At 36.4% G+C, this 18,797-nt stretch overlaps 2 protein-coding genes across 2 annotated transcripts in view; both read left to right on the top strand.

Moving 5' to 3' along the window:
• Positions 1–1,184: 1,184 nt before the first annotated feature.
• LOC121373445 (BPTI/Kunitz domain-containing protein 4-like) lies at positions 1,185–10,478 on the top strand. Its single transcript, XM_041500107.1, has 4 exons — positions 1,185–2,906; positions 4,337–4,505; positions 5,925–6,023; positions 10,411–10,478. The coding sequence occupies exons 1-3, from the start codon at positions 2,855–2,857 to the stop codon at positions 6,016–6,018; spliced, it is 315 nt and encodes a 104-aa protein (XP_041356041.1). The 5' UTR covers positions 1,185–2,854; the 3' UTR covers positions 6,019–6,023; positions 10,411–10,478.
• Positions 10,479–16,458: 5,980 nt separating this feature from the next.
• Positions 16,459–18,797, top strand: part of LOC121373539 — a 16,630-nt gene continuing 14,291 nt past the window's right edge. Inside the window, exons 1-2 of the mRNA XM_041500217.1 lie at positions 16,459–16,525; positions 18,084–18,165. Of these exons, the coding sequence (XP_041356151.1) occupies positions 18,108–18,165 (58 nt within the window). The 5' untranslated portion in view covers positions 16,459–16,525; positions 18,084–18,107. The remainder of the gene's footprint in view (positions 16,526–18,083; positions 18,166–18,797) is intronic.

Raw genomic sequence — 18,797 nt, forward strand, 5'->3', positions numbered from 1 at the left:
AACCTCCAACTTTATATCAACAGTCATTACTAAATTAAAGCTACTGTCTCGGATATCCTTTAGTATTTACTAGCAACCATTTAGAATAGACATGAATTAATTTGACCATTAAAATTGATTTTCTAACGTCGAACGCCAAATGCCATCACACGATCGCGAACGTTAAATTATAACGTATTGTTCTTCTTTCTAAATTAAGAAGCGATCTGTATTACAAAATATTCATAGTGGATCTATAGGACACATAAGCGTACGAACAAAACCTCATATTCGGGTAAAAATTATAGAGGTGTTCTAGCAAAATGTGCTAAACTGAGACCTTTTAAACATTTATTTTCATCATTCTAACCTGAAAATTAGTTGTAATCCATGTACAAATGCGTAGTGATTAGTTTGCAACCCTATATAGCTGTTTCGTAGTAATGCTAATATGAATAAATGTTGTTATACGAATCCAGATTCGGGCAAAAGCCAGCCTGCCCACCCCTACAAAAATAGGAGCCCGTACACCTATGATAGCATATCACTATACTCGCTATCCACGTCACTCGAACAATGTTTTATTGTTCATTTGAAAAGCAATAAAACAACCTGACGATAGTACTGGCTTGCATTTTTGTGTTGTATGAGTGCAGATGACGATAACCGTTGATAGTGATAACACAGGAGCTAAAACCGTACTTTTGTTTGTATTGGGACCGTTCAACAGTTACGTAACGCTTTATGTTGGGGCTAAGCGCGGGTGGGGTGGGATGGGGGGGTGGGGGGGGGGGGGGTGGTGGCGTATCATGGCATGCGTTACGAAACGTTATGGGTCAATAATTACCTGACGCTTTTAAAGCATATAATATTATCTGGGTTTTATTTATGAAGTAAAATGCAACCAACCATTTCTGTTTTGTTCTTTAAAGGGACATTCCTGCATTGTAAGATGTTCCGAGTTTTCTTGTTTAGAATATTAATGTATGTATATAGTATATTCTTATTCTGTATATTCTTAATATTTGTAAGAAGCCCAAACTGGATTTTGTCTTCAAATAATTTCGTACGTATAAAACAAATATGTTTTAGGAAATAAAATGAAATTTAACCGTGTACAAAAATTAGACATTTAGTCGATAACATCTTTAAAATTGCAGCAAACTCAGGAATGTCCCTTTAACCTTGTACAAATATTAGAACGATCAGAAACACGTTTAATATACAGCCACTAATATTTTAAGCATAAAAATATGTTTTATATGCAATTACAATCGTTAACAAGTCTCTGCAGCAAACTCGGGACATATTTTATTACCGAACCAAACCAACATAAATACAGACTGAAAATCAAACAATCCTGGTGAAATTATAGTGAAAGCGGTGAAGAGTATCGACGATTGGTACGTCATTTTAGAGAAGAGGCAATCTTAAGGCGGCTCCACACAATACAAGTTCCTCGAACAAGAATAGCCACGAAAATAAACGAGTGCGGCCGATGAAATGGTAATGTTTGACGTGTCAATCGGCTATTCTCGTGGCTATTTTCGTACAAGTCTCTCGTATCGTATGATGTCGACTTTATCGTCATAAAGCATTACATGGATTGGAGGAGGGTATAACAAGCCAAGTTTCGCATTACATAATTGTTTACAGCCTCATTTTGCTTTAGTAAATGCTGTCATAATAATTGAAATGTTAGGCGAGATTCTTACTATAACAGTCTTGTAATGACGTGTAAACATGTGAGAGGCTTAGTAAAATTCTAATATTAGGCGAGATTGTATCTTTAACAGTCTTGTAATGACGTGTAAACATGTGAGTGGTATAGTAAAATTTTAATGTTAGGCGAGATTGTAGCTTTAACAGTCTTGTAATGACGTGTAAACGTGTGAGAGGTATAGCAGAATTCTAATGTTAGGCGAGATTGTAGCTTTAACAGTCCTGTAATGACGTGTAAACGTGTGAGAGGTATAGTAGAATTCTAATATTAGGCGAGATTGTAGGTTTAACAGTCCTGTAATGACGTGTAAACGTGTGAGAGGTATAGTAGAATTCTAATATTAGGCGAGTTTGTAGGTTTAACAGTCTTGTAATGACGTGTAAACGTGTGAGAGGTATAGTAGAATTCTAATGTTAGGCGAGATTGTAGGTTTAACAGTCTTGTAATGACGTGTAAACGTGTGAGATATATAGTCAAAATCTATGTTAGGCGAGATTGTAGCTTTAACAGTCTTGTAATGACGTGAAACATGTGAGAGGTATAGTAAAATTCTAATGTTAGGCGAGGTTGTAGCTTTAACAGTCTTGTAATGACGTGTAAACGTGTGAGAGGCATAGTAAAATTCTACTGTTAGGCGAGATTGTAGCTTTAACAGTCTTGTAATGACGCGTAAACGTGTGAGAGGTATAGTAAAATGCTAATGTTAGGCGAGATTGTAGCTTTAACAGTCTTGTAATGACGTGAAACATGTGAGAGGTATAGTAAAATTCTAATGTTAGGCGAGATTGTAGCTTTAACAGTCTTGTAATGACGTGAAACATGTGAGAGGTATAGTAAAATTCTAATGTTAGGCGAGATTGTAGCTTTAACAGTCTTGTAATGACGTGTACACGTGTAAGAGGTGTAGTAAAATTCTAATTTTAGGCGAGATTGTAGCTTTAACAGTCTTGCAATGGTCTGTAAACGTGTGAGAGGCAGCCTGCGCTGAGTGTGCTGATAACGTCATAATTAAAAGTGGCACCTCGTAGTCCGGAGTCAACATGCTCAACGGTGTGAAATCCTGTTCCGACCCGCGGAACATCACCTAGAAAGAGACAGAGACAGAGAGCGACAGAGAGCAGGATATTTATATTATTATTTACTACACTCGACATGTCACTTGCACTCAGTCTGTTGTTGGTATTTGTGTTACTGGGTGTTACGTGTAAGTATAATTAATTGCATTAGTCTTTTAGTGGAGTGTTGCATTTTGTGTTTTGCAATATATCTGTATTGTTTACTTCCTTTGACTGACATGTGTAGATATTCTTTAACTGCGGTGAATGGTTTTGTCGTTGAGATCACATTTGTAAAACCGTCTTGTGAGTGGCAGTCCTCCTATAGGAACAGTAAGAATGATCAAGCTCGGCGTAGCAGGGGGGTGGGGGGGGGGGGTAGGGTGGGGGTTTGCTGAATAAAAAAAAAAGACAGAAGATTTTCATGATTTTGTAATACAGACGAGATAATTCCAGTTCTTGTTAATTGTGACACTATTTTAAGAGTTATTTCTTATTTATTAAAAAAAAACCGTGTTGTGATATTTCAGGTTCCATTTATTCAAACTGAAAGACGTTTTTTAAATATTTATTTTGTTGTCAGTGTTTTTTATTAAAATGTTTAGGTTTTTTTGTGTTGTAAAATTTAGTAAAATTACAGAAAAGTACATTTATAACGAACATGCTCACAACAAACTATTGCATAAAACGAACTGACCTTTAAATTCCATTTTATCTCCCTATACATTTATAATCAACTTATGCAAATGTGTACAACGAACTATTGCTATAACGAACAAACCATCAAGGTCCTTTCCTGTTCGTTATAGGAGTACTTTATTCGTTATAAGAGTATTTTATTCGTTATAAGAGTATTTTATTCGTTATAACAGTACTTTATTCGTTATAAGAGTACTTTATTCGTTATAACAGTACTTTATTCGTTATAAGAGTATTTTATTCGTTATAACAGTACTTTATTCGTTATAGGAGTACTTTATTCGTTATAACAGTACTTTATTCGTTATAAGAGTATTTTATTCGTTATAACAGTACTTTATTCGTTATAAGAGTACTTTATTCGTTATAAGAGTATTTTACTGTACAGAGACTGTGCCCGTGGAAGAAGTTAAAACAGGTTTTAACAGCTCAGAAGACAGAGTTGGAGGATACTGACAGAAACAAATATGATAGAATGAAAAAGATTGAAATCGTGGGAGAAATTTGAAAGTGTTCAATATTAAGATAATAAGGCAGAGGGTGATAGATGAGAAAGATGAATCAAAGTGTGAGCCAGCTTTGGCGGGATTTGAACCACAGTTCTGTCTGTCTTTGTGTTACTACCTACATCTCTCGCTGCCGTTCTATCTCTCTCGTTGTCTTTCTGTCTCTCGTTATCTTTCTGTCTCTCTCGTTGTCTTTCTGTCTCGTTATCTTTCTGTCTCTCTCGTTGTCTTTCTGTCTCTCTCGTTATCTTTCTGTCTCTCTCGCTGCCGTTCTATCTCTCGTTATCTTTCTGTCTCTCTCGTTATTTATCTGTCTCTCTCGTTGTCTTTCTGTCTCTCATTATAACACTGTACGGGTTTTTGTTTTTTTACAGCTGATGCTACATGGTGGGGTGGAGGACGTTGCGGCCCTACATGTGCAATTGCCTGTCCGTGCGGACGTGTGATGAACAAAAACGGGTGTCCGACCTGCACGTGCAAACCGTGTTCAGGATCATTGCTCTGGAAGAACAACTGGGAATATTTCAAAATACTCGTCTTGGTGTCGGATGGAATTTGAAACTTTGTCCTTTTATTCCTCTTAAGTCGGGGGCGAGACGTAGTCCAGTGGTAAAGTGTTCGCTTGGTGCGCGGTCGGTTTGGGATCGACCCCCGTCAGTAGGCTCATTGGGCTATTTCTCGCTCCAGCCAGTGCACAACGACTGGTATATCAAATGTAGTGGTATGTGCTGGTCTGTTTATGGGTCGTTAAATAAAACATTTCCTTCCCTAGAAATAAGAGAGCCCGTACGCCTATGGTAGAAGGTGAGGCAAATGGTCATCTTAAAAACAACATCGCAAATGAATTTGTCTTAATATAAACATTTTATACGTTAATGCAAACTCCCCTTAAAGGCATACTGTCACAGATCACTGACCTATTTAATGGTCTAACAAATTATTACCTCAACAAAAATAATTTGATTTGTCCCTAAATGTACTTTATTCAACCATCTTCATAACCACCATACTCCATTTATTAATGACATTTTGTAAAAATAATTGAATTATGGCAATGGTCCATAATTCAAAAACTAAAATTGTCCAGAGGGATGACATGGATTTCATTCCATCATGGTTCAGTTAAGGTGATACGATATCTAGATTTGGTTTCCAACGATTAATGTAATGTTTATTTATTATCCATTTTTAGAGAAATAAGGTCCTTAAATGCGTGACAGTGTGCCTTTAATGTAAGCCTTTAAATTTAAAAAAAAAGTATGACTAAATGATTAAACGTCAATGCTCAATATGGTATTATTTTAAAACGTGTTTATTAACCAATCACATTACAGAACATACCATCAGTTGACTACATACCACGACCTTTGACATACCAGTCGTGGTGAACTAAAGAGACTATCCTGACCTTGTAGCCAAGTCTACTTACAAGTAGGACGCGGAATTTAGCTCAATTGACTACATACCACGACTTTTGACATACCAGTCGTGGTGAACTAAAGAGACTATCCGGACCTTGTAGCCAAGTCTACTTACAAGTAGGATGCGGAATTTATCTCAGTTGGTTGAGTGTTCGCTTGAGGTGTTTGCGTTGCAAGATCGAACCACGTCGGTGGATCTATTCAACTGATTGGGGTCTTTTTTCGTTCCAACCAATGCAGCACAGGAAAGTGCATATAAACTGTTCCTTACTGCAATAGGAAACATGTAACGGGTTTCCTCTGATGACTACGAGTCAGAATTATCAAATGTTTGACATCCAATAGCCGATGATCAATTAATCAATGTGCTCTAGTGGTGTCGTTAAACAAAAACGTCTTCTTCTTTACAAGTAACCCCAATTTATTAAACTGTAGTTGTGTTTGTATTTACTTAGCAAATAAAAATGGTATGATGTCAGGTGATATTGCAACGTTAAAGAAAAATTTCTCTCATTTATTTTTCAGCTCCTCTCTATAAAAGATGTCCGCCTCTGTGTAAAATTGGTTGTCCATGTGGAAATGTCGTTGTAAACGGCTGTAAAATCTGCAAGTGTAAACCGTGTAACAAGGGCTAATTCAGGTAGGAAGAAACTGATTTCTTTAAATCGCTCTATATTATATTATTAATATTTAAAGACACAATCACTAGTTTATTTCTATTAAAAACACAATCACAAGTATATTTCTAATATTTAAAGACACAATCTCTAGATATTTTTAATATTTTAAGACATAATCACAAGTATATTTCTAATATTTAAAGACACAATCTCTAGATATTTTTTAATATTTAAAGACACAATCTCCAGATATTTCTAATATTTAAAGACATAATCACTATTTAATCTAATGTTTAAAGACACAACCTTTAGATATGTTTAACATTTAAATATTATTAATAATTGAAGACATTTTTTGTTAAAAGTATATTTATGTTTTAATATACTGATGATTTGCTATTCAATATATTCTAATAGTATTTGCAAGTGTTTCTGGGGGTTTTAAGGTCGTATGGGGAAAATGACTCTAAATGATATATATATATATATATATATATATATATATATATATATATATATATATATATATATATATATATATATATATATAATGCGCTTTCTTTGAATTATAATATACTCTTCAAAAACGTAGGGGAACCATAAAATATTAATGTTAATATTAACTATTAGACCGAACATATGTTTTGACCACAGACATCCTAGTAAAAAACGTTCAGGTCTGTTTATCAACACACCGAAACACATTCCATAGTTTGCATATGCATCACGCAGTTGCCCCGTACACGTGCGTGGGGTGTCATTCTCGATTTTTACAATTTCCAGGAAGGTCGATTAATCACCGTGGAACATTATTTCTGTCATTTTTTTCATTCTGTTGATCATACAGTTGTTATTGTTTTATTTGTAGTTATTTGTATTGTTTGAATTTGTGATTTACTGAAAAAAAATGTCAACTTTCAAATTTCACTTCTGACCCCAATCGTCCTTCAAAATCTTTGGTGGTCATAAAATCTACTGTAATACTGAACTACCGGTTGTAATGTTTGCCCAATTAATTCACTATTATCATATAACCATTCCCCACAGCTAATATAACTTAGAATTTTGGCAATTGTAAAGTCTTATTAGAGTTCCCCTACTTTTTTTTGAAGAGTATATATTGGACTTAATAACATGCATGTATGTTCTTGTGTCCATTTAGTAGGCTATACAGATACATTGTAAAAGGTTATCTGGGTTAGCTCCCCTTCATAGAGGTTTATGGAAGAAGGAAATGTTTCATTTAACGACGCACTCAACACATTTTATTTACGGTTATATAAAAAAGAAAGAAATGTTTTATTTAACGACGCACTCAACACATTTTATTTACGGTTATATGGCGTCAGACATATGGTTAAGGACCACACAGATTTTGAGAGGAAACCCGCTGTCGCCACTTCATGGGCTACTCTTTCCGATTTATAAACAAACATTTTATTTTTGCCAAAAAAATATACATTTTGTAGGCACACATACATATTTATATATAAAATAATATAATGTGCACATTGCGGGGAATGGTATGTAGCATCGGGTTACAATCGATAAAATTCTATAGTAAATGGATAATGCATGCATAGCAATAATATACAATATAATAACGTATGTCTGTTCTGTGCTTGGTAGCAGTTTTCAAATACTTACACAATTTAATTAGCTGTTTTGAATTGTCGTTGGACAGCAGTTGCGTTAATTTAAATGTTGATGGTTTATTATAATAAAAAGGTTTGATATATTTATCTCTTATGTTACTGAAGAAAGGACACACTAGAACAAAGTGATATTCGTCTTCTACTACATTCATATTGCACAGACGACAAATTATATTATTCCTGTCAATATTGTGGTATCTGCCCGTTTCTATGAAGATATTATGGGAAGATAATCTATATTTACTCAAAATATGGTTGTATTTCAAGGCAATAGGTTTCTGAAGATAAGGTTGTAAGCAATAATTATTAACAACAAATTTGTATAACAGACATTTTGGAGAATTGTTGAATACAGCATACATAGATTGGATAAACTGATCAGTCATTCTCTGTTTGAATAGTGATATAAATGTATTGCGATTTTCTACATTTTGATTATACCATATATGACCAAAACCATTAGTGAGAAGCAGGTCTCTTATTTGACTAACCCAGCTAACAGAACGTGGTTTTCTTATGCACTCGTCATATAGGGTGTTATACACTCTTTCAAAATACAGTTATCTGTATTCAACAAATTTATCCAATATTTAACCATACGGATGTTCCCACTTATGTCCAAAGGTCATCTACCTAATTCAAAATAGACCATCATATTAGTAGTGCTCCTTTTCACGCCTAAAATACGTTTACAGAATTGCAAATGTAGGATCTCGTGACTATTTGCTTTGTTAAAACCCCAAACTTCACAGCCATAATTTAAAATACTGCTAACATATGTATCAAACAGTGATAGTAATGTTTCTGCATTTACGAAATAGTTACTAGTTTTACCAAATAGAGCAGCCATAGCTTTTCTACCTTGGTTGCATATTACTTTCTGAGCGGTATTAAATTTTCCATTATAATGAAGACAGATCCCAAGATAGTTAAAACTGTCAACAATTTCTAAATCAGTTTCGTGGTATGTCCACCTTTCTTCAGGTTTCACGTTTCCACCTTTTCTGAATACTACAATTTTACTTTTATTAATATTTACTTTTAAATTCCATTTGTTTGAGTATATATACAAAGTGTCTAACATACTCTGCAATTCAGGCGCACTTTCAGAAAACAATACTGTATCATCGGCATACATCAGTAGACAGAGATAAAGCATATTTAACTGGTATAGTCGGTCGGTGGAATTTAACAGTTCCATTTCTAGATCGTTAACAAATAAAGAAAACAAGAATGGCGAAAGAGCTTCTCCTTGAATTTGACCGGATTTGTACCAGAAGGATTCAGATATATTTCCCTGATATTTCACACATGATTTTATCTGACCATACATTGATTTTACAACATTTACAAGCTTACTATTTAATCCCAATTTATACATTTTTAGCTACAATGCCTTATGCTCAACTGTATCAAATGCTTTACTAAAGTCAATGAAAGCACAATAGAGTCTTTTCTTACTGCCAAGCGTAATAGTTATAAGACTCTGCAGAGCAAAAATAGCGTCTTAAAACCGGGCTTAAATCCAAACTGTGCAGCAAGGAATCTTTTATTTGCGCTTCCCACAGGCAGGATAGCACAAACCATGGCCTTTGTTGAACCAGTTATGGATCACTCAGGGTTTGGAGTCGGTATCTGGATTAAAAATCCCATGCCTCGACTGGGATCCGAACCCAGTACCTACCAGTCTGTAGACCGATGGCCTAACCACGACGCCACCGAGGCCGGTATATTGGTCTTGCCTGCTGCTTGTCATATGCATTCAGCCAGGAACATAAAGCAGGTCTCGAGCTTCATAATAGAGTATTAATAGTGACGTCATGCGAGTGGCGTAAAAAATTTCGCAAAAAAATGTATGCCATATAACACGAAATGGGGTTCATTTATACTAATCAATATTTCAATTTCAAATTCTATAACAAGAATTAAATTAAAACGATACATTCATACAACAATGTGTTTTTTCTCTGATATTACAAACTCTTCTGGAGGCACCACAGCTGGTATAGCAAAGGTCGTGGTATGTACTATCCTGTCTGTGGGATGGTGCATATAAAAGATCCCTTGCTTCTAATGAAAAACTGTAGCGGGTTTCCTCTCTATGACGGTCAAAAATGAACATATGTTTGACATCCAGAATCACAACTCACAGCTTCAGTTGTTAACTGTTAACACCCTTTGGTAGATAAAACAATAAACGATTAGTCGTCATCGATTGAAGTTACATAAAACAATTAACGATTAGTCGTCATCGATTGAAGTTACATAAAACAATTAACGATTAGTCGCCATCAAGGAGAGCTCGTGTATAGGCTGTGCCTGTTGAGTGAATCTTTTTGAGAATTTTATTCTCAATAAAATATTTCAAAACAAAACAAATTACTTTAAGCACACTTCAAACTGGAAAATAGTGCGTACGTATTAATTTCGCGACATAAGGTTGGACGCGAACGACGCGAAATTTATACGCACGCATTTTTTTCACGGTTTACAGTACTAAAAACCAGCCTTGGTGATGTCGTGGTTAAGCCATCGGACATAAAGGCTGGCAGGTACAGGGTTCGCAGCACGGTACCGGCTCCCAACCAGACCGAGTTTTAACGACTTAGTGGGTAGGTGTAAGACCATACGCCCTCTTCTTTTTCACTAACCACTAACAACTAACCCACTGTCCTGAACAGACAGTCCAATGAAATGAAAATACTGAATAGACTCAAGAACGTACATGTATTTTATTTCTATGTATTTCCAGATTCGGACCACGTGACAAACAGATGACGTCAAAAGAATAACGGCTCAGATAAAAATTTAAAAAAACTAGAAATGATTCAATGTTTCATTTTAATCTTTGTTTGACACCCAATAACCGATGTGCGCTTTTGCGCTGGGGTGTCGTTAAGCATCCATCCATCCATGCATCCATCCATATATCCATCCATGCATTCAAGCAACCATCCATTCATGCATTCATTCATTCATTCATTCATTCATTCACTCACTCTCTCACACACACACACCCACAGAGAGAGAGAGAGAGAGAGAGAGAGAGAGAGAGAGAGAGAGAGAGAGAGAGAGAGAGAGAGAGAGAGAGAGAGAGAGAGACCGCCCTTTAAAAATCGTTGTGTGTTGGTCGACTTTGTGGAAGGACCTACCCCTCAGTATCTGGTACAAAAACGTTGGTACGATGTACATGCTAACTTATCTTGTATGTAGTTGAACCGGGTATATTTTTGGTCTGGCATTCACGGGTATTCGTTTTGGTGAACCGATCAAAGTTTTAATAATAATTTCAAGATATCTGAAAAATATTAAAGATTTGTTTAAAGTGATCCTCTAATGGGGCGATCACACTGGCCCGAATGAGCTTCCGTTTGTTTTCCGTATACGAAAGTGGTGTGATTTTTTAAACTGGCCGAATGTCCCTCCGAATGTGTTTTCTCCAATGTATCACCGAATGCTTTCCGTTTGTTTTCCGAATGTTTCCAGTATGGTTTCAAAATGCTTTCAGAATAGACCGAATACTTCCCGCATGTTGACTTCGAAAGGTTTCCTTTCCGAACGCTTTCCGTATGCTTTCAGAATGCTTTCAGAACACGGCGTATCGACCTAGAATGGACCGAACTCTTTCTGCATGCTTTCCCGCAAGGGTTCGGAAAGCGTTTGGAAAGGGTTCGTCATGTTCTATGTCCATTCGGGGTGTTCGGAAAGCATACGGAACACACTGTGCATTCTGGAAGTGTACGAGCAGTTCGGAAAATGTTCTGAAAGAATACTGGAAAGGTTCTGGCTATTCGTTATACATTCGGCGGCATAAATGAAAAAAAAATCCGGAAAGGATACTGAAAACGTTCGGAAAGCATTCGTCATATTCTAGGTCCATTCGGGGTGTTCGGAAAGCATACGGAACCCAGCACCCCCAAATTTTCATTCCGAATGCACTAAGAACTAGACGCATGCTTCCCGAACGTTTTCCGTACATGCCGTATGCTCCTAGAATGCTTCCCGAATACTTCCCGAATACACATGGACGCCACATTCGGATGGTCGATGAAAATTATTTTGAACATGCACAACAAATGTTTGGAGCTACCGAATGCCGTTCCGTATGCATCCGTACGGAGCCGAACAGCCAGTATGCTCCTAGAACACACCGAATGTTTCCCGACTATGATCCGTTCGCTCCCCGAACACCCAAATTCCTATTCGGAAAACAAACGGAATGGCATTCGGGCCAGTGTGATCGGGCCATAATGTAAGATTACGTTTTTCAGTGTTTTTTTGTGTTGTTGTTGTTGTTCTGTCTTCTGCGAATGAATCGACTGCACTGATATTGCTAGTATAAAAGTAGTTTCATTTTTGTAAAGGCGGTACCGGCTGGTAGGTACAGGGTTCGCAGCCCGATACCGGCTCCAACCCAGAGCCAGTTCTTAAGACCTCAATGGGTAGGTGTAAGGCCACTGCACCCTCTTCTCTCTCACTAACCACTAACCAACTAACAACTAACCCACTGTCCTGGACAGCCAGCCCAGATAACTGAGGTGTGTGCCCAAGACAGCGTGCTTGAACCTTAATTGGATATAAGCACGAAAATAATTTGAAATGAATGAATGAATGTAAAGGCGGTGTTAATATTATTTGGCACCCGAGATAAATTATCTTAATGATGAACACTACCACATCCGTTGTTTTTATAAGCGATGAAATCCCAAGCAAAATGAAAAGTTTTTAACATTTTATTAGGATTTGTTGAATAAACAAATGACAGTTAGTAAAAATTATCAATTACGACCAATCAAATCTGCAGTTGAGGACACAGACGAGAGTCGGTGAACACAAGAGACAGAATGACCGTTCTGATCACGTGATAAATTTGGCGCCAATTTGTTTATTTCAGTCGGATATTACCGAAAAGATAAAAATAAAATATTTTCATTGCTCAAATAAAATATAACTTTTATTGCGTGTATCAAAATTACTGTTAAATTACGTAACGGTAACTGTCGTAAGCTACTAAGCTTTTGGTCAGTTGCGTTCACACACACACCACGGCTTGTTTCCTTTGATGTCCAGTGTGCAGACTGATCGATTTTCGTTTTCAGTGTGAGAAAAAAAGGGAGCCTTTTGAAATAACGGAGCTGTCAAACATTTGGTAATTCTGATCCGTAGACCTCAGAGGAAAACCGCTGCATTTTTCCTACTGCAGCAAGGGATCTTTTATATGCACTTTCTCACAGACAGGAAAGCACATATCATGGCCTTTGACCAGTTGTGGTGTACTGGTTGGAACGAGAAAAAAAACCAATCAGTTGAATGGATACACTGAGGTGGTTCGATCCTGCGACGCAAGCAAGAATGGAAAAGAACAGAGAGTAGAACAGAATAAAATAACATAAACTGTAAATCTTCTGTTACAAGTTATAATAGAGAAGAAAGAAAGAAATGTTTTATTTAACGACGCACTCAACACATTTTATTTACGGTTATATGGCATACGATTAAGGACCACACAGATATTGAGAGAGGAAACCCGCTGCCACTTCATGGGCTACCCTTTTCGATTAGCAGCAAGGGATCTTTTATATGCACCATCCCAAAGACAGAGTAGTACATACCACAGCCTTTGTTACACCTGTTGTGGAGCACTGGCTGGAACGAGAAATAGCCCATTGGGTCCACCGACATCAAGCGAACGCTTTTCCACTGGGCTATGTCCCGCTCTTATAATAAAGATTTCCCATCCATACGGAAGAACGCAAATCAGCACAACTTTGTCAATCATGCCAAAACAGAAACTTGTCCGCTCTACTATTTCGGCGCCTCAGATGTTTATTCCGTTTAAAAAACCAACAGTTCAAAAAAAAAAAAAAAAAAAAAAGTTAGAGGCGGAGTTTGTTGTTAGAGACGGGGTTTTGTATGTTAGAGGCAGAGTTTTGTACCTTAGAGGCGGGGTTTTGTATGTTAGAGGCGGAGTTTTGTATGTTAGAGGCGGGGTTTTCCACTGCAGCTGACAATTACTTGTCAGATCTCATTATCGCGTTGTCAGTAATATATGGAATTCGAAATGAACAAACTGATACCAACAGCTGCACTAGACGTTCTTTTCAGGGGCGGGACGTAGACCACGCTACAATGACTGGTCAGGTCAGGTCATAGGGCTTTACGTGCACATTCAGAGCAAGCTGTTGTAGCGCACGCCTGTCCAGGACAGGAAAGGTGGGGATGGGAAGGAGGAGGGACCGCCTGCACTGGCAGGTGCAAGGGAGCACCAGTAGCCCGACCGTAGTCGGTAACAGGCGGGTGGGTAGTGGTGCTATGGAATTTTGAAGGAGCAAAAAATGCCAAAGAGAAAAGGTGCGCAATTTTGATTAAGGAAATTTGGCGCAATTTTGAGCGGTCGGTCAAAAAAGAAAGATCAAGAGCTAACATAGGTTTTGATTTTAGTGAGTCGAGAGTAGCTCGTTACAATGACTGAGGGTGAACATCAATATGTCCTTTTAACAGAATGCCAATTATATATATATATATATATATATATATATATATATATATATATATATATATATATATATATTAACGAAAAAGGTCCCTGTATATCATTCAAATCTCAGTAATACTTGTGTTTGCCATACATGTACTATTTCTAGAGCTGTATATAGCGGGGGGGGGGGGGGGGCAAGGGGGCAGTTGCACCACCCCTCAAAAATCCCCAAACAATTTACTGGTTACTGATATTGACGTTTTATGTATGTAACCTCCCTCAAATGGCTGCAAAATGATATTTCAGAGCCTGTAGATTTCAAAATGTCTTGGGGTCATGCACCCCCCCCCCCCCACCACACCGGATCCCTTAGTGTCTTGCGCCTTCTATTCTCGTTCGTTCTAAGAATTCATCTACCCCTCCACACAAAACAATCCTAGCTACAACCTCGATTTAACTGTTAAAACTTACATATTAAATATATTTTCTTGTTTAGAATATCAGCATCTGTATATTCGATGTGTTTCTGGTCGTTTTAATATTTATAAGAAGCCCAAAATGGATTTTGTCTTCAAATAATTTCGTACGTACAAAAAAAACAATATTTTAAGAAATAAAATGAAATTAATCTAGTACAAATATTAGAACGATCAGAAACTCGTTTAATATACAGCCGCTAATATTTTATGCAGAAAAATATATTTGATATGTAATTACAATCGTTAAAATGTCTCTGTTAGTCGATAAAATCTTAAAAATTGCACACAACTCAGGAATGTCCCTTTAATTCAGGGATGTGTAGGGGGTTCAGACTTGTCGTTTCCAAATGATTCCGTACGTGTACTATCCTGGGATAAGCATTTTGCAAAGGTGACGTCACACGTAGGCTCCTAAATACATAATATCTCTAGTACACCGAACAGTTGATAGCATCTCCACAGACACTATGTGTGTGTGTGTGTGTGTGTGTGTGTGTGTGTGTGTGTGTGTTCACGGGGGCCATGCCCCCCATCAAACCTTTTTGTTTTTAAACTTAAATTTTATACAATAATACATACAGTGTGGTTCCCCCCCCCCCCCCCCCCCCCCCCCCCCCCCCCCCCCCCCCCACCCAATATAACATCTTTGCTACGCCAGTGTGTCTGATGAAGACTAATGAACACCACAACGTCTAACAACAATGTTTTGTGCCATTTCAACTTTAAGCATACGAATCGCTAGGAGATGTCCATTTTGTGAGAGGCGTGACATAACGTAGATGACAAAGAAGATACCACAAAAAGTGTTTTTCTTTTTCTGGGCACTTTTTTAATTAAAGACAAAACATTAATTGAACAAAAGTAATTAACGTGCAGGCGCGGATCCAGGATTTTTAAATAGGGGGGCCCGAGGGTACGAACCGCCCGAGATTCCTAGGGGGTCCGGAGGCATGCTTCCCCGCGAAATTTTGAAATTTAAGTGGCCTGAAACGCGATTTCCTCGCATCTGAGTAACAAAATAGCTATATTAACGTATGTTTTTGGTATTGTCATACTGTTTTTGTTATCTTCAAAATTTCATAAACTCTCGTCTCTTCTTTTTCTTAACGTTAAAGTGGTCATCTCTCCTTCCTATATGAGGCTGGTTTTCCGTTGACTGCGGCTGCCGGTAAATGGGAAGAAATATCGAAACAGTTGTTTCAGTAATATATTAAAGCAGTCAGAAACATGTTTAATATACAGTCAGTAACATTTTATGCAGAAACATATATTTGTTATGTAATTACAATCATTAAAAAGTCTCTGTTGGTCGATACCATCTTAAACATTGCAGCAAACTCAGGAATGTCCCTTTAAGACGATTTTCATGAACAAAATATAATTTAAAGTCTCTTGGGAAATAAGTGCATTTTTGAGTAATTCCACTCTAGTGTATGCTATAGTTACACAAAAATAATAACTTGACCCCAAAAATAGGGGGGCCCGGGCCCCTTGGGCCCCCCACTAAATCCGCGCCTGACGTGGTTGTCTTAATAAAGGAATGACAAAAGCATATTTTATTAATTATTTTATAAAGGCAATTTTAGAATAAATTATTGAAAAAGACATGCACGCTAGACTATTGAGGTATGGTGCCACACCATGCTAAAACAAGCTAGGGGAAATGTGAAACCACCAATTAAATAAATGTCTAACATTATGATAAATGAACAATATTCACAAACATACATATTTAATAAGTATATGTAACGCATTCCTAAAAGTGTATTTTTGTGACACATGAACTGTATTCAGCAACATGCATATTTATGAGAGAAAGGAAAATTAATGCATTTGTTTGAATATTGTTTGTAAAATGTATTGATGAAATGAGCTCAGTATAGCCATTTAAGAGGTTCAGACGAACACTGGTAAATAGTTGCTAGTTAATAACATTTTTTGTGTGGAAATTGTTATCTCTGTTTTCTTTTGTTTCTTTTCTATTTTCTTTACAAACTTTACTATGACTATACATTTTATATCATTAATTTTTGTATGCAACAGTTATTGTAGTTTTACTAGTATAATTTATTATTGTAGGTTTCACTTAGTTAATTTAATTTGTTAGCTGTTGTAGTATATATTATTTCAGGTCGTTTGTTCACTTTTGCACGCGCGCGCGCGCACACACACACACACACACACGCACACAAACATACACAAAAACACACGTACATACAAACAGACAAACAGAAAGACACACAAACAAACACACACACACACACACACACACACACACACACACACACACACACACACACAGTTATTTAGAAGTAAGTACTATTTATATGCGCTCAATATATTTCAGAACAAGCGTTTCCTCTCTATCAGAATGAGAGATAATTTTGTTATATTTCAGAACAATCGTTTCCTCTCTATCAGAATGAAAGCTATTTTTTATATTTAAGAACGATAGTTTCCCTTCTATCAGAATGCGAGATATTTTTGTTGTATTTCAGAACAATCGTTTCCTCTCTATCAGAATGAGAGATATTTTTGTTGTATTTTAGAACAATCGTTTCCTCTCTATCAGAATGAGAGATATTTTTGTTATATTTTGGAACAATCGTTTTATCTATATCACAATGAGAGATATTTTTGTTATATTTCAGAACTACAGTTTCTTCTCTATCAGAATGAAATCTATTTTTGTTGTATTTCAGGTACAACCGTTTGCTCTGTAATATAGTAGAGCTATTTTTGTTATATTGCAGAACAACAGTTTCTTCTCTATTAGAATGAGAGCTATTTTTGTTGTATTTCAGAACAATGGTTTCCCCTCTATCAGAATGAGAGCTATTTTTGTTATATCTCAGAAAAAAAAGCGTTTCCTCTCTATCAGAATGAAAGATATTTTTGTTGAATTTCAGAACAACCATTTGCTCTATATCGGAATGAGAGATATTTTTGTTATAGTTCAAAACAACGGTGTCCCCTCTGTCAGAATAAAAGATATTTTTTTATATTTATGAACAATCATAATGAGAGCTATTTTTGTTGTATTTCAGAACAACAGTTTGCTCTGTATCGGAATGAATGAGTTATTTGTATTATATTCAGAACAATCGTTTCAATTCTATCAGAATGAGATATATTTTTGTTGTATTTCAGAACAATCGTTTCCTCTCTATTATAATGAGAGTTATTTTTGTTATATTTAAGAACAGTCGTTTCCATTCTATCATAATGAGAGCTGTTTTTGTTATATTTCAGAACAATCGTCAGAACAATCGTTTCCTCTCTATCAGAATCAGAGATATTTTTGAAATATTTCAGAACAATCGTTTGCTTTGTATCAGAGTAGAGCTATTTTTGTTATATTTCAGAACAACAGTTTCCTCTCTATTAGAATGAGAGCTATTTTTGTTGTATTTCAGGGACAATTGTTTGTTCTCTATCACAATGAGAGTTATTTTCGTTATATTTCAGAATAGTCGTTTCCACTCTATCAGAATGAGGGCTCTGTTTGTTGTATTTTTGGCGGTTTTGTCCTTTGGACAAAGCGTTTATGGTATGTACTCAAAGTGTACATTTTTGTAATGATCGAGAACGCACTCGGAATCATTCAATTTTTATGCGTATATAGCTGTGTGGTTGGTATTTAAAAATCAATCAATCAATCAACTTGTTTGTTTTGTTTAACAACACCACTAAAGCACATTGATTAATTAATCATCGGCTATTAGATCTCAAACATTTGGTAAATCTGACATGTAGTCATCACAGGAAACCCGCTATATCTTTCTTAATGTACATGTAGCTAGGGTTCTTTGATATGCATTTTCCCACAGACAGGAAAGCGCATACCACGACATTTGACCAGTTGTCGTGCATTGGCTGGAACGAGAAAAAGAGCCAATCAGTTGAATGGATCATTGAGGTGGTTCAATAAATCTAAGTGTGTTTTGTGTTTACATTGTTTAGTTTAAAGTACTTGAATAAAATTACACAAGAAGGCATATTAAAGGGACATTCCTGAGTTTTCTGCACTTTTTAAGATGTTATCGACTAAAAGAGACTTTTTAACGATTATAACTACATATAAAATATATCTTTCTGCATACAATATTAGTGGCTGTATATTAAACATGTTTTTGATTGTTCTAATATTTGTACTAGGTTACATTTCATTTTATTTCCTAA

The sequence above is a fragment of the Gigantopelta aegis genome, chromosome 5, assembly GCF_016097555.1.
Source record: "Gigantopelta aegis isolate Gae_Host chromosome 5, Gae_host_genome, whole genome shotgun sequence".
Lineage (NCBI taxonomy): Eukaryota > Metazoa > Mollusca > Gastropoda > Neomphalida > Peltospiridae > Gigantopelta > Gigantopelta aegis.

Excerpts from the sequence above, each read along its gene's own strand:
- LOC121373445 (XM_041500107.1), top strand. The coding sequence starts at position 2,855 with ATGTCACTTGCACTCAGTCTGTTGTTGGTATTTGTGTTACTGGGTGTT. Across the intron at positions 2,907-4,336 it reads TGTGTTACTGGGTGTTACGT|CTGATGCTACATGGTGGGGT; the intron begins GTAAGTATAATT and ends GTTTTTTTACAG. Across the intron at positions 4,506-5,924 it reads TTCAAAATACTCGTCTTGGT|ATGTCCGCCTCTGTGTAAAA; the intron begins GTCGGATGGAAT and ends TCTCTATAAAAG.